The sequence below is a fragment of the Nicotiana attenuata genome, unplaced genomic scaffold (assembly GCF_001879085.1).
Source record: "Nicotiana attenuata strain UT unplaced genomic scaffold, NIATTr2, whole genome shotgun sequence".
Classification (NCBI taxonomy): domain Eukaryota; kingdom Viridiplantae; phylum Streptophyta; class Magnoliopsida; order Solanales; family Solanaceae; genus Nicotiana; species Nicotiana attenuata.
The window spans coordinates 1,281,645-1,297,572 of NW_017670274.1; the positions used below are offsets into that span (position 1 = coordinate 1,281,645).

The 15,928-nt window shown below is 36.2% G+C and overlaps 1 protein-coding gene across 3 annotated transcripts; it reads right to left on the reverse strand.

The window, feature by feature from the left end:
* Positions 1-1,267: 1,267 nt before the first annotated feature.
* LOC109237103 (SAC3 family protein C) lies at positions 1,268-11,454 on the reverse strand. 3 transcript variants are annotated; one of them, XM_019403362.1, is made up of 9 exons: positions 10,935-11,450; positions 10,409-10,509; positions 7,631-7,852; positions 6,126-6,344; positions 5,904-5,989; positions 5,698-5,794; positions 5,203-5,295; positions 4,954-5,108; positions 1,268-1,554 (listed from the first exon to the last, which is right to left on the reverse strand). In XM_019403362.1, the coding sequence occupies exons 1-9, from the start codon at positions 11,161-11,163 to the stop codon at positions 1,488-1,490; spliced, it is 1,269 nt and encodes a 422-aa protein (XP_019258907.1). In that variant the 5' UTR covers positions 11,164-11,450; the 3' UTR covers positions 1,268-1,487. The 3 variants fall into 3 exon arrangements, with proteins under 3 accessions (XP_019258907.1, XP_019258909.1, XP_019258908.1); XM_019403363.1 differs by lacking the exon at positions 1,268-1,554 and adding an exon at positions 4,114-4,517 and having other exon boundaries at positions 10,935-11,452; XM_019403364.1 differs by lacking the exon at positions 6,126-6,344 and having other exon boundaries at positions 10,935-11,454.
* Positions 11,455-15,928: the final 4,474 nt, after the last annotated feature.

A 15,928-nucleotide genomic window follows, 5' to 3' on the forward strand; every position in this document is an offset into this window, starting at 1 on the left:
AAAATTTCGACTTCCCAGTTGGAGTCTGCGAACCAGAAATTCTGAATAAGGAATTCTGTTGACCCGAGGGAAGGTGTTAGGCACCCCCGGATCCCGTTGTTCTAGCACGGTCGCTTAAATTATAATAAATGGCCGAAATCTGATTTTTATACATGTTCAAACCTATAGTGCAATTTTAGAATTGTTTAACCGCTTTTAGTTAAAAAAAATTTTAAGAAAGTGAACGTCGTTTAAAAATGTGTTTTTGGATCACATCACATGAAATGCACCCGGATCCTCGACACATTCTTATTCAACGTTTTGGGATTTGGATTTGGGTTGCATGAAATGCACACCCGTATTTAGGAAGGTAAAATTATTAAAAGCGCGCCTAACGCGACTAACGAGTTATTAATCTTTGCGGGAGGCCGTGAAATTCGCTAAACGGCACGCCCCGAATTCTAAGTATTTTAATTAAGCATTCAATGAGGGCCCCACAAATTTATGTGTTTTGTTTGGCGAGGCTCATCTCACTTTATTATTTTAAGGCCATCCTAAAGCAAACTATAATTTTCTATTGAATTGGTCTCTAAAGAGTCCTAGTTAATTTGATATTATAAATTCGGGCCTCAAGTTCAAGTCCGGATTCAAACAAAAGGGAAAACCTCTTAATTTGAACCCGCTACCTAACTCGTAAGCCCAAATTTATGTCGCCAAATTAATCCTAATGCTCTTAAATGGAATTCGAGCCTTTCAGCATGTTGGGCTATGAAATTAGCCCGATAATTTTGGTCAATTTTTGTAAGCAGTGCCCAGTTGTGGGCCTTTGCGCAGGCCCAATGGAAACAAAGCCTGAATTAAACCCCCTACCCAACATTAGAGTTTCAGCTGTGAAGCTAACTCTTAGAGTGGGCCTTGGATCAGTTTCGCATACAGCTGCTGGGCCATTTTGTTTGGGGCCCAAAGGTAACTAATGGTCCTTGAATTTCAGGTATCTTGCCTGAATTCTATATTGTAGGAATAGGGATCATTTTAAGAACTGAAACCAGTCAATCACCAATTCAATACCTACTGCACTGAAACGAATTGAAACAAGTGAAAACAAACACTATTCGCAACCTGATTTTGAAACTTATAAACTGATTTTGAATCTCATTTTTACACCTACATCTGGAATGTGTATGTCTCTATGAACATGTGTTTATCCGGGGTTTGTGTTTAAAGGAACATGTTTGAACCTATATACTACCAGTGCAATATCTATACCAATAAGCTGTGGAATTTAACACGAACTAAACCATGAGCAGAACTTCATTGAACATAGCTTTAACATGAGTCAAAGAATTTAAATTCATATAAGTCCCAAAGTGTTCATGTTCAAACAGTCCTAATTATACAAATAGTCCTATTTAACATTTATACATGTTCGTTCAAATGAAGCTACAGCTATATATTAAACTAGTAATGAGAACAGAGGCAGATTCGTGTGATAACATAGCAATTCCTCATCATTTGATGTCAAAATTGTTCACATACATTGAGTGAAACTTCAGAGCATTAGAGACAACAGTGTACCTGGAATTGAGCAAAGTAAGAAGGAAATAAGATCAACAACAGTTCAGCAGATCACAGCAACGAATTCAGCAACAATATAGCTTACACAAGGCTAATTCTCAACCCAAATCAAGCCACAATACCTAGGGAGGAACGATAGAAGAATAACAGCAATAAAATGACCAAAGTCACACTGATTTTCACCCAAATTTAGTTGAAATTGAACTAGGAATGTCTTAAAGGACTTCAATCACTAGAAACCGAGCTAGAAGATGCCAATCTAACACTACAACTTGAAATTCAGCCCAAAGTCACAATAGAACAGTATTTTTGCTGTATTTTTTCTTTTGTTTTTGGGTTTTTTTTTTTGAAGAAAATGAAGATCTAAGAGAAGTTGTTGAACTTTAGGACTTCAGATTTGAATATTTGAATCTGAAATTCAAATTTCAGATCTTAGACTGGCAGAAAATGTATACTTGGGGGGAAATTTGGAGTTGGAAGGTTTTGAAAAATTTTCAGGGATCTAAAACTTGAAAAACAAGGCACTAGGCCTGCCTTTTATAGGCAAGGAAAGGGGCAGAATGTTTCTGGAAATTTTTAGTCATTTTTCCCCCTTTTTATTTTCAGAAAATGTACCTTAATCCCTAATTTTGTGGCTTGTTACCCAAGTTACTGCATTAAAATGCAGAAAACTTACACTAAGGCCCCCTTCTAGAAGGATCTAGGGTGTTTTCCTACCTATGGAATGCCTATATTACCCTTATTTGAGTTCTAAAATTACAGAGCCTTAATAAACTGAGCCATTTCCAGTGCCCAAACTACCCTTGAATAATCCTAGAATTACTAGCCCTAGCTAAAATCTACCAGCTATAACCAAACAGCCTAAAATTAATCAAAATTAAACTAGAATGAAAGTATTATTAACACAAAATGATAAAAGATCCAACAAGACTTCCTAGAACTCAATTAACCATGCAGAAATAATGCAAGAACACATATATTGAATTTAATGAAACTCAGAGTTGAAATTAGGCTAAATGAAGCAATTAGTCTCAATTATACTAAAGGAAATCAGAAAAATTAGGACAGCAATTATAGAATATTGAATCAAAGCTTAGAACATGCTCAATCTTAAATTTTAAAATTCAAATCACACCTAGATTAATAAACGAACAAATTATGACTATTAAAAGAAAATCAAACACATCAGAAACTAAGAAGAATCTAACTAAACTAACAATAAAGTGCTTGACCTAATTAGTACTAACAAAAACGAAAAGAAAACAAAAAAGAAGAATCAGAGCAAAACTAAATAGGATTAAACTAAAAAAAAAATCAAAGGATTTAGGACACTTACTGGTTTGGACCAGCACATACTAGGGTTCTTCAAAACTTGAGATTTGAGATTTGGACGGATTCCAGTTAAGCTTTGGTCGAATTCGGACTGAAATTGTCCTTAATCATGTGTTTCCATGAGAAACACAAAATCAAAGACTATTCCAGTCCAGAATCGAAAGGACTCCAATTTTAGGGTTTGAAGTCGAACTTCGATCTGAAATTCGAAGAGAGTCGGTGGTGTTTGAAACGTTTCAGCTAGGGATTGGGGATGAGGAAGGTCAAGGGAGTGTAGGGTGTGAAGTTGGGATTATTTGGTGGTGGCGCCGCCGTGCACGGTGGTGGCGCCGCCGTGCACGGTGGTGGCGGCGCCTAGGGTTTGGAAGATTTGGGGTATTTGATTGGGATTTGGAGGAAAATAATGACGGATATGGGATGGGGAGATGAAGGAGATGACATGGTAAAAATTTGGGACGACTTGGACGTTGGCCGCCGGCGGAGACGATTTCCGGCCGGCGGCGAAGGTGGAAGGCGGCGGAGCAGTGGCGGAGACATGGTACGAGGAAGATAGGTTATGTTTTAGGGTTTGTATATTTTTTCGGACAATTTTATGTAAAAGTAAAACTCAATTGTGGCCGTTGGATTAGATAAAATTGATGGCCAGGATTGTGTGACGCCAAACGGCGTCGTTTAGTTATAGGGGGAACTGGACCGGGTATTTTGGGATTGGGTTTGGGCCATTTTGGCCGGATCTGGTTGGGTTTATTTGGCTCGAATTGGCCCAAGACTTGTGGCCTGGTCCTTTTCATTTCCATTTCTTTTGGTTTATTTTCTTCTCTTTTCTTCTTTATTTATTTGAATTTTGGATTTTATTAAATGTAAAATTAAAAATAGCCAAAACCTAATTTAATTTTAAAATGAGACTAATTAAATTTCCTAGAATTAACTAGATCATAATTTTAAAAGGAGAATTAAACGAAAGTGAAATTAAAGGAACAAAAGATATAAAAGGATTATTTTTTGTTATTTTCTCTCTCATTTTCAATGATGTTTAATTAATATAAAAATCTAGAATTAGGTCCTAAATGCAAGTATGCTATTTTTGGAATTTTTATTTTTTTTATAACACCTAAAAATGCACACAAAATGCAAACAAAACACAAAATCATGCAATTAATTCCTAAAAATTCAAATACTAAAAGAAAAATTCTAATTCAAATGAATTCTATAGGAGTAATTTAAGCGTGGCAAAAATCACGTGCTCACACGCAGTGAGCAGGCAGAGCCTGCACTGTATGTGCAACAACCATCAAGTTCCGAGAATGCAACAATTTTGCTTTCTGCTCTTAGCTGAGGATCAAGATACAGTAATCACTTTGTTCGTAAGAATGTGAAAAATTAATTTTTTTATAACTGTAGTATCCGGGCCAGCTCGTGTGCACCTCGACTAATTCCGGGGTACTTCCTACCTCCCACCAGTGCAGGTACTAGGTAATACTATCCACCAAGGCTTGGACAGATGGGATCCAAAATCCCAAGCTTCAAAAATGTATGTTGGTCAACTACGGATTTCGAGCATAGCAAAAGCAAGTGAGCAGGTAATCACTATGGCCCGGAAATCCAGTTACTCCCTTCTTCAGAGTTATGTACTGCTAGAGAGTAATAAATCAATGCCAGAGAAGATCGACCAATTAGCCTTGGCATCAGATAGTAAAGGTCCAATTAAATTACTTTAGAATCTTTAAGTATTTTTCATTCGCTACCAGAAGCATAAAATTTAATTATACATCCATCTACATACATACATGAGAATTCTTTTTAGCAAACATAATGGTTGACTTGGTGATAAATTGCTCCATATTTACAGTGAAGTTGATCCCTGTCACACTAGCACAAGGTTATGCTCTTACTTGGATTCCCACATATTCTAATTTACCAGGTAACTTAGAGCTCATACAGCCAGCCTACTTTCACAAAAGGAAGAAGTGTTTAAGTTTGTTCTCCTAATCTAAGATCTTTCAGCTTTGCTTCAACGATTTTAATTGTTCCTGTAGGGGAATGAATGAAGAAATTTGTAGGACTCACCTATCGAACCGTTCTGACTCCAGAGGATAATACTTGTGCAACCCTCCTTTTGGATGGATAAGAGTTGTTTGCTTGGTAGGCAAGCAACTATTTCCTTCTTCATCGATGGAGGTCTGAAGGCCACTGTCATTGCAGAAAGATTCTAACTCCCATTCCTAAATAACCATGCATTAGAGCAGCCAAATTCAGAATGTGGGGAGCTGAACTTTTTTTTCTAATCAAAACCCTTAATACTAGATAGGATTTTACCTTCATCATTAGGAACTTGGAAAGAGCCGCCAGGGGAAAAGGCTGAAGCTTGTATCCTCCATAATTCACACAGGAAATAGCTAGTGCTCGAACCTTAATAACACAAATGGACCAAATTAAGGGGGATCAAACTTATCCATAAAATAAAACATAAAAAAATAAAAATAACAGGGGGGGGGGGGGGGGAGCAGAAAAAGTTAAGAAGGGAATTCTATTTAAGTAGAGAAAATTGTTAAAAGCACTAAAAATGAAGCATTTTGCTTCGCAATGCCAGCATTAGTCAGGGATGCTTCAAACTAGACGTTAAAGGCTGCCATTTTAGACAGGCCTCAGTTTTTCTTCTCAGTAAGAAGCAGACTTATATGGTGGGAGAAGGATCAAACCCCAATTTTCTTCCAACAACGAGAAGCAGGGGAGGAGTGAAAACAATATTTATCAGGCAAATGAGAGAGCATATGCCACAGAAATATAATTTGCTGATATATAAGAACTCACCTCACTGATAGAAGGTTCAATAATGCAATACTGCAGGTAGGATGCTTCGGACTCTGTTATATGGATAAATTTCTTGTAGAAGCCCAATTTAAAGTATCTGTCACAAAATATTTTACAAATAAGAATAAAAGGTTGAAATTACCATATACAAAAATAAAAAGTATTCTACTAGCAACTATAATTGATACAAAATGCCTTTGATCTACCTCAAGATCTTCCGAGCAAAATTCATTTCTGTTGACTTCATAATGTGAGAAGGAACACGGCGGAACCATAAAGATAGTGTCTCCCCCTGCAAATCAAGAAGAACAATGTTTAGTGAAATTGAATAAAGAAAACGGTCTCTGAGTAAGCTCCTGATATTTAACTGCAATTCACAATCTTTGATAAATTCAGAAAGAGGAAGGGAAAAAAAATGAAAACCTAACTGTTCCTTGGGTTTTAGAATCAAGGTGGAGAAGCACATAAAATGAAAAAAATTCAGCTTCATTTTCAAAGATAGATTCTGAAGTTCGATTTGCTTCATAAAGATTAAATAAAGTCGCCAATGCTTTAGTAAGCTGCTCCATGTTGAGGTATGACAGCGAAGAAATACTTGAACCGCTACATCTTCTAAGCTTATGCTGGGATATTATATGAATTTTAACCTGTGGAGAAAACCATATTAGAGCTACATAACCATATTAGAGCTACATATTCCTAAACATTCTGCAATCTGCATTAATACTAAAAGAAGGAATACTTGAACATTTTAAGCTTAGAATCTATTCGGAAAAATTATTTGCTTGGTTTCCTAAATAAGATGTTTCCTTGTCATATCAGCCAAACGAAAGATTACCAAAGAAGGGGGTTATATATAGAATGAGGAGGATATTCTCTACATTGAAGAAAATAAATACTTAGCCTACAAGTAGAGAAAAAAAATACTTAGCCTACAAGCAAAGAAAAAATACTTATTCGTTATATCGGATTAAGATTCCAATATAAGGAGGCGGGTACTGTGTAATGTCAGCAATCAAGTCACAAACTATGTTTAGTTGGGCCTTTAGAAGATGGAAGAGAAGATGATGGCATGGGATGTCGTCCTCTAGCACTTAAGTGGAACGTTTGGTGGGAGAGAAATATGAGAGCTTTTGAGGGAGTAGAGGAAGACTTTATACAATTAAGGAATAGCCTTTTTTTCCCTTATTTCCTTTTCGTGCACCCATGAGGTTCCTATTTGTGTAGTAATTGGGTGTCTTTAGTAGAAAACCATTTCTTCTTGTAAGGTTTTCTATTTTTTGATATACTTGTATGCGAGCACGTTTTTTGCCCTTTTTAATGAAACTATTACCTTACAATGCCCTTTTTAATGAAACTACTACCTTATAAAAAAATGTTCTTCCCTCTTCTACTCCTTCACAAATCTTTTTCCTTTTTTTTTTTTAAAAAGGTAAAGAAAATCATTAACAAAAGCACTCTAGAGGTGCATAATTACAAAGCTATTTACATCAAAATTCAGTTGTTCCCTTAAATACACAGGGAACTGATGAAGTCAACATGCAAGAAACTAGCAGAGTGATTGGGAGAACATGGCCAAGTGGTTAAGGTGGCCCAATGGCTAAATTTGTATCAATAAATTGGTTAAAAATTGTATCTAGTAGGGGATACAACATCCACATCTAACAACATATTCACTTCTTATTATCAAATCGATTCATCTTTTGAATTCAATCTACAAGCTTCTCAAGTTCCTTTATTGATCTTTTTCTGCTTTCTGCAATGTTAAATTTGCTCGCAGTGGATCTAAGACTTGAGGAAAGAAGATTGAGATGCAGGAACCGTAGGATGTTCAGATGCAACCATATCATGATTCATGCATCTAGACAGACATATACCATTCAGCTCTAATTCAAGTTCTTTTGGATAAGATAACCTGATTAAATGAGCATACCATTCTCTCATACATAGAGACCACTCGACTGCAAGCGATATTTTGCATGCTTAGATCTTGTCTAATGGATCTCATCCTATCAAAGATGAAGTCATGAACCACCTCAAAGGGATGCTCTGTGGAATCCAGCAAGTTACTCAGATAACTTAAAGTGTCTTCCAACACTGAGAGAGGCCTCACGTCAGAATCTTGCAGAGTCTTTCCAGATATAGTCCTGCAGAACTAACAAGAGAAAAATTCAGTAAACCATCATTGCGACAAAGACTGAAGAGTGAATTAAATTTTACTAAAGTATCAAAAGTAGGTAAGAAAAGACTCTGAAATCACTTCCGGTGCAACTAACACTTGGCTTATAAGTATTAACAACAATGAAAATGAAGTCTGAAAGGAGTACAAATTTTTAAAGGAGATGAAAGACTGATTAAATTCTATATTGTTCGTACATGCTGTAAATAAAAGACGTAATAATTATGTATCAAGTCAAGTTTGAAACTTAGTCATGCCCACACGGGACAAATTGTTTTTGATAACCGTGGTCTCTGGGCTAGCTTGCGTGCACCACGACTATTTCAACGGGTACCTGCTACCTCCCACCACACAGGTACTGGGTAACTCTGCCTACCAAAGTTTGGATAGATGGGAAGAAATCACCTTGTGTTTTTGCCTCCGTTGGGATTTGAACCTGAAACCTTATGGTTCTCAACCCACTTTCTTGACCACTAGGCCACACCCTTGGGTATCACACAGGGACAAATCAGCCAAATCAGCCGGGACAAAAGTCACTTTTATATGGACCTCATATGTTCAGAACTCAAGCAACTTTTGGCAGGGATAGGATTGCATCTTGATTACCTTTTTGTATAAAAATATGATTGTTACCTACTAACTGGTACATGGAAAAGATATGCTATAATGGAAATACAGAACTTTTTAAGACATGAATGTATAATTCCTTTTGACCATTGAAATAAAATTCCGTTGTACTCAAACAAAGCAAAAGAAACAACAGTTAGAATCTGTAATTATTGAGATGTTGTTTTAATTATATGTGTAACACTGTTAAGTATGTTAGCAGTTAGTTAGCTTCTTTGTTTTGTTAGTTAGTGCCCTCACATGTGGCTCACGTGTAGTGTATATATGTATACCTTGTATAGATAACATTTTAATTCAATTAGTTCATTTTTGCTCCCATCCTTCTCTCATTCTCTCTCTCCTTCGAGAAGCTTCTAGAGCTCCACCATTGGAGCTCAAGCTTGAGCTCCACTATTGTTGTTCACTTCTCAATCTTTACAGTAATATACTGCTTTGGGTATATTTTGACACGATAAAAATGAAAGTTTTCAGTGATCTATCTTTGTTTATCTCTTCAGAGCTCTGCATTTTATTGCAAGTTCAGTTCCTTTTGAAACTTTCTGCACAAAATATCTTTTGTCCTAAGCGATGATCATTTATCCTCTCCAACATTATAGAATAGTGTTTCAATTTGATGCTTTTAGCTATGGACTACAACGTTAATAATTCTTACACGTGAAAGTTGAAGCAGGTGGTCTTCTACGTTCAAAATTCAAAGAAAGAAAAAAGAGGCCCTCTAACTTCTAGGGAACAAGCATGTTCTGTTATCCTTGATGAAATGCGCTTGATTTTGTTGGCATTAACCATTTTGTACTAATATCTACAAATTTGGCAGTAATTAGTCAATGCATGGTAAGGAAAATTGTTTGATATTGTACAAGTCACCAACTTTGTTCTACTTCCTTATATTGAGTTGCTTTACATTTGTTGTATTCACCAGCTCATCATCTCTCATACAAAACCTCAAAACTGATATACGACAGTCCAAGCTAACTATTGACTTTTATGGCCCAAAAGGCAACAAAAATACGGCCTATCATCTGTATTATCAATGAACATCAAAACATTTACTTTCTAATCACAAAAGGGCTATTAGATGCTTGATGAGCTATTACAATTTAAACTGTTTCCACATTTTTTGACAAGCTGGTTACAATCTAGAATGTTTTGTCAAGTGAAACATAGAGCTAGTTAAGATCAGTCAATCAAATTAATTTCAACTATCAACTAAACCTCAACATCAATCCAGTGTTGGCTATGCGAATCTGTGAATCCATTTGGCTATTTTAGTATTCAGAAGATTCATCATAGATAAATTCTTTTATACTGGTCATCAACCTACCAACCTTCCTCTTTCTAGACCAGCTATCTTGGTGTAAGACACCAGACTTTATGCAAAGTCTCACATCGGCAAAACACAAGAGGGATGCTGGGTATATAAGTTAACAAGTGAACAAGCCTTAGACCCTAGCGACGCATTTTAAACCCGTGAGGGCCTACACCCAGAGCGGACAATATTACTAGCGGGCTGGGCTATTACAGCTGGTATCAAAACCACTCTTGTGTCAGCCTTGCCGATGGTGGTTAAAAGTTCAACTGAGTATAGGCAAATCCCGGTTAGGCAGGGCAAACCTCAGTGATGAGTCTAGGCGAATCCCATGCGGTGTCCATAAGAGGGGATGTATGTAACACCCCCAAACTTTAGACAAAGTCTCACATCGGCAAAACACAGGAGGGATGCTGGGTGCTGGGTATATAAGTTAACAAGCCTTAGACCCTAGCGACGCGTTTTAAACCCGTGAAAGCCTAGGCCCAGAGCGTACAGTATCACTAGCGGGCTGGACTGTTACACTTGGAGTTCAGTTAATCAAACAAAAAGGATAAAGAAAGTACACCTACTCGCTAGAATACCCAAAATATTACTACCTTTTTAACAGCAAGGCTAGGTGATGATTTGGCAGGATTTCCATATAGCCTCTCGAACACAGCTAAGTCTCGCAGCCGCTCTCGCTTTTCCCTCTCCTCAACTGCAATTTATTTTTCCAAGAAAAAGACACTGAACTTATTTCAAGTTGCAGGTGCACATGGACCAGGATTTAAATGTAGCAACTGCACCTCTTTATACAGACACAAACGCGATAGAGAAATACAACACATAGTACTTCATAAAAATTTATACTTCAAATCTTCTATATTATCCAATTAGACTAATAATGGGTACAGGAAGCAGAAAAAATTCCTGTTCACAACAAGCCAGTTAATTTACCCAGGTTAAGTGATAAATTAAATCATGTTAAAAGTTTATGCATTTATTGATTTGGTAGAAACATAGTGTAAGAAATGTTTTTTTTGGGTGTATGTACCAGGTTATATGTTAGATTCTGTCTTTGCGCACACGAAAAAGCATAATATGTCAACCCAGAAAGGGGGAAAGTGGGGAAATAGGTGGTACCAGGACACATGAAAGGGCAGGTTCCAACTAAGGAAGGTAAATTCTGAATATCATCAATATCTCCATTAATGGCGGCTTTGTTGTCCCAATTGCTAGAGCTTGTCTTCTTCCGTTCTTCTGAATTGACATTTTTGGTTGAGTTGCGGGAAGGATGGAAGGATCTGGAAGAAGAAGAGGAAAAGTTGACTCCTCCTCTTGGCCTGTACGGCGGTTGATTCCTCCCCGCCATGGATCGGAAACAGAAAAACGAGCACTTTTTAGTGTTTTCACCAGCTACACTTTATATTTTTTATTTTCAATTTCAATTTCAATTTTCAATAAAGGGCATATCAAGGCGTTAAAAAGATTCTGTAATTTCAAAAAGAAAAGAAAAATATATTTTAAATCAAGCATCCTAATCGGCACAAACGCCTCCTCTAACTTGTTGCAACACCGATAATTGCCCAAAGGCACCACTATATTCAAGAACTTATTAGATATGTCATCCACATCGGCAAGTGATTTGTTAGGCTCACAATGTAATCCAAAATTATAAAGTTAGTTTGCTATATTATCACTGACGAAAATAATAACACACTTTGTCTTCCTTATAATACAAGGAGCGCTAGCCGGTAAATATTACCACTATATTTTAGTTTGTTTATAGAATATGTCTATCAAATATCATTAATAGTATTTTTATCTGGAATGTTTTCAAAGCAAAGATTTTATGAATTTAATTAAGAATACAAAAAGCACCAGATATTTTTAATAGACTAGATACATTAGTAGTTATCCAATAAAGACTAATGAGCAAGACTATGAAAATGAAATGACTAAAAGAGTTTCAACTATGGGTGTCCAACGGGACGGGACGGGACGATTTTAACGGGACGGGACGGGACGGGACGGGATTTAGGCGGGACGGTGGCGGGACGGGACGAAACGGGACGGGACAAACGGGACGAAACGGTCGTCCCGTCCCGTCCCGCCAACCAAACGGGACGGGACGGGACGGGACGGGTTCGTGGGCCTTAAGTGTATTTTTAAAAAAAAAATTCTAGTTTTTTGAAAATTACTATGTTTTTAAAGTTTGCAACGGCTAGATTTTTGACTTATTTAATAAACTTAAATATTACTATGTTACTATGTTAAAAAGAAAATTAGAAAACTAAGTAAAGAATTATAAAATATTAAAACAAAAGACTTGTAATGAAATAATCTAGTAAATATAAATTTATAATAGAGTTATAATTTATTTAATATAATTTCAAAGTATTAGCTATTAAGTAACACCGACAAATCATAAAAATAATTCATCTCTTAGAGCCATTTATTTTATTAATAGAACTTTCAAATCTCAAATACAAATACAATTCTTTTGAAGAGCACCTAATCTACGCAGCCACCTTCTAGGAAGGGTTCTGTTTGAACTAGGCCTCTTAGTAGCCAATTACAAATTATCATACTAATATTTGTAAGCTCCTATATAGCTTTGTAACTTATCAATAATATCTCTTGGAGATTCTACTGGAATTGGCAATGTTGATTGATGTTCCATGAGCTCCATGTCATCATCGCTCCCAGTGGTAAGTATCTCATTGTATTCTTCTTCCTCCCTAGTGGTTAGTTTTTCAAAACCAAGATTTCTTCTTTCTGAATTAATCCAATCTCTGAATAAGACGGAAATCTCTAGACTGTCCTCCGCTAATGAATGTCTATGATCTCCAATTTGAAATCTTGTCGCGCTAAATGCACTCTCCGATGCTACTGATGATGATTGAATAGCCAGGATATCTCGGGCCATAATTGAAAGTATTGGAAAAGCCTTGCCACGCTCCCTCCACCATGACAAAAGTTGTTCCTTGCCTTCTTCGGCTTTAATATTTTCCAATCCTTGATTAAGATAAGAATCAAGTTCATCATCAATAGAGGAATCAAAACCTGTTATATCATCCATATCTTCCCATAAAACTTCTGCTCCGGACTTAGAAGTAGAAGGAGCAGTTTCAGTACTAGTTGTATCCATAGATTTATATTTATCAAACATTGATCTGGCATAAGAATATATGCTAGCTTGGCAGTTTTCGAGAGATGGTTGTTCATTTTCTTGAATTTCTAAATTCTCATAAATTTTACGAACAAGTCCCTTTGCACCTCTTAGCTTTAAAGATGGGTTAAGTAGTGTAGAATTAAATAAACTTCGGGAATGGGAAAAATACTTTTTAAATTTTAAAATCATTTCTTTAATGCCTGGTGCATAAGTTGGATTTTTTTTATACTTACCAATACAACAGAAATTCCACAAACATACCATAATATTTGTGTAATAGTAGGATAATATATACCAGAAAATTGATTTGTAGCATAATAAAAATTTTCTAAAAATTTAGTAAGCTCTCTAATTTCATCCCAATCAGAATCAACAATTTGATCAACAGGGTAAGCATTATGCATATTAAATACTTTTTGGATGGGCACCCGATAACCATAAGCAACTTTAAGCATTTCATAAGTAGAATTCCACCTAGTACAAACATCTTTTGGAACTTTTCTAAATGGAAGGCCAGCACTAGCACATTGTTGAGCAAATTCACGAATTCTACTTGTGTTTATGAGCACGAAAAATATAGCCACAAGCATGTTGTATTTTACTACAAGCATCAGAAAATAAATTAAGACCATCTTTTACAACCAAGTTAAAAATATGGCATGCACATCTAATGAAAAATGTTGGATTAATTGGACAAAGTCTAGATTTTAAGCTATTTGCCGCGGTTGTGGTTAGCAGAAGCATTATCTAAGGTGATAGTTAGAACTTTATTAATAAGCCCATAAAAATCAAGTATTTGTAGAACAGTAGTTGCAATATATGCCCAGTGTGTTTAGAATCAACAAATTTATAACCAATAATACGTTTTTGCAAGTTCCAATGATGATCAACCCAATGACACGTAACAGTTAAATAATCACAACCATTAGGACTACGACCTATATCAGATGTGATGGACACTTTACAATCCAAGTGATAAAATACACAACGAATATACTGAAGATATTCAGTCTGAAATTAAAAATATCATTTCTAACCGTGGTCTTGGAAAACCTTGAAAAGCAGGGTTATAAGTTTCTTGAATATAATGCACAAAAGCAGGGTAGAAGGAAAAGTAAAAAGGTAAGCCACAGACCGCCACCATTTTTGCTAAGTTCTCACGATCTCTATCTTTGTTATATTTGTGTAAAATATGACCGGAAGCAGGGTCAAGTTGTTGTTGAATTTGGTTAGAACCAGATCCACTAGGAGTGCCAGTACTGATGGTAGGATCTATAATTTTTCCGGCTTCTATGTTAGTTTTTATCATAAATCTTTGTGAGCACTTTCTCAAGTGTCTAGTTAACCCCCCGTCCACCACTTAATGAGTGTGCAAATTGTTGCTTATATTTTTCACAGATAGCACGATGATTGACTTTATCATGTTTAAAAAAATTCCATACAAGTGAATGTTTTGGACGTTTCATCCTTAGGCTACACCTTAACAGGGGGTACAGGGGGTAAAGCTCCAGACTGAGATTGACTCTGAGTTGGAGCTTGTGTTGCGGGACTAGTGGGTGTTTCGTCTAATTCTTCTTCCTCATTTTCTTCATCCTCAAAAAAAATATCGTTGCCAAATTGTCTTTGTAAAGTTTCATGATCTAATTGTTCTCCGACATGAACATCATAAAATGTGGGGGGTTGAGAAAATGAAGTTTCATCAACATGAGTCATTTCATCAATATTCGTTCGAACTCTAGGGGGTATAGGAGAAGGGTTAGGATTAGGATTACTACTACTTTCACCTTTACTACTTTTTTTACTACTTTTTTTAAATATCCAAATACATTTTTAGGTGCCATGATTTAAATACGAAACTAAATTAAAAAAACTAACACAAATATTACACACACAAATGAAATGCGAAAATATAACACGTAAAGTAAACACAAAAATTAAGCACTAAAATGATAGCAAAAATTATATATTAAAATTAGGAGATGGAACGAGTGCACCGTGATTAAATATTGAAACTTGAAGAAATTGCCCGAAATATTGCTCCAAATACTTGACGAATTAATTTGAAGCTTGAAAGTTGCTCCAAAAAATTTGCCCAAATACTTGAAAGTTGAAAGATATCACTTGATAGTAACAATATTGAGAGAATAATATAGAATATTAGAATGTAAGAGATTTGAGAGAGAAGATTGATTTTTTGTGGGAAAAAATGAAGAAGAATGGGGGGTATTTATAGTAGAAAATAGGGCCAAAGTGTCAAATATTAAACTTAGGGGTTATATTAAAAGTTTGGGGGGAGGGGGGGGGTTGGGGGTGTTTTGCGGGGTGTGGGGGCTTTTTGGACCGTTGGCAACGGCTATTTTTGCAATTTAAGCCGTTGCCCAATGGCTAGTTTTTAAATAAAAAAAAACAGGCGGGACGGGACGGGACGGGACGGGACGAAGCGGGACGAAACGGGACGGGACAAACGGGACGAAACGGGCGTCCCGTCCCGTCCCGTCCCGTGTCCCGCGTAACATTGGCCCATCCCGTTTAATTTTTAGCGGGACGGGACGGGCCGGCCCGTCCCGTTGGACAGTCATAGTTTCAACTGGATATTAGATGAATTTAGTTGGGACTACAAAAATATTTTGCAAGTTTCAAAAATATTTTATACGTTACATTGTATTTTATGTTTTCATGTAAAGTGTAGTAGAAAATTAAAGAACTCAATTTATTATGAGATATTTTTACCTTTTGGTACAAAAATGACGTAAGAGTAGTATTTAAATGAAGGGCAAATGTCACTTAGCTTTTAAGGGATATTTTGGTCTTTTAACTTTACACTTAGGCATTCACACTTAAAATATAGTATTAGTTCCTCAACACACGCGTTGCGCGTGTACTCTATCTCAATAAATATTATGTTTTTAAACAATCACATAAATATAATATTAAAAGTTTTGTTTGAGTTATAAAGTAAAAG

Bases quoted from the DNA above. Each gene is read 5' to 3' on its own strand.
- LOC109237103 (XM_019403362.1), bottom strand. From the start codon at position 11,163: ATGGCGGGGAGGAATCAACCGCCGTACAGGCCAAGAGGAGGAGTCAAC. The intron at 6,345-7,630 runs GTATGCTCATTT...TTTTCTCCACAG, and splicing joins TCTCTATGTATGAGAGAATG to GTTAAAATTCATATAATATC. The intron at 5,990-6,125 runs GTTAGGTTTTCA...CTTGATTTGCAG, and splicing joins ATTCTAAAACCCAAGGAACA to GGGGAGACACTATCTTTATG.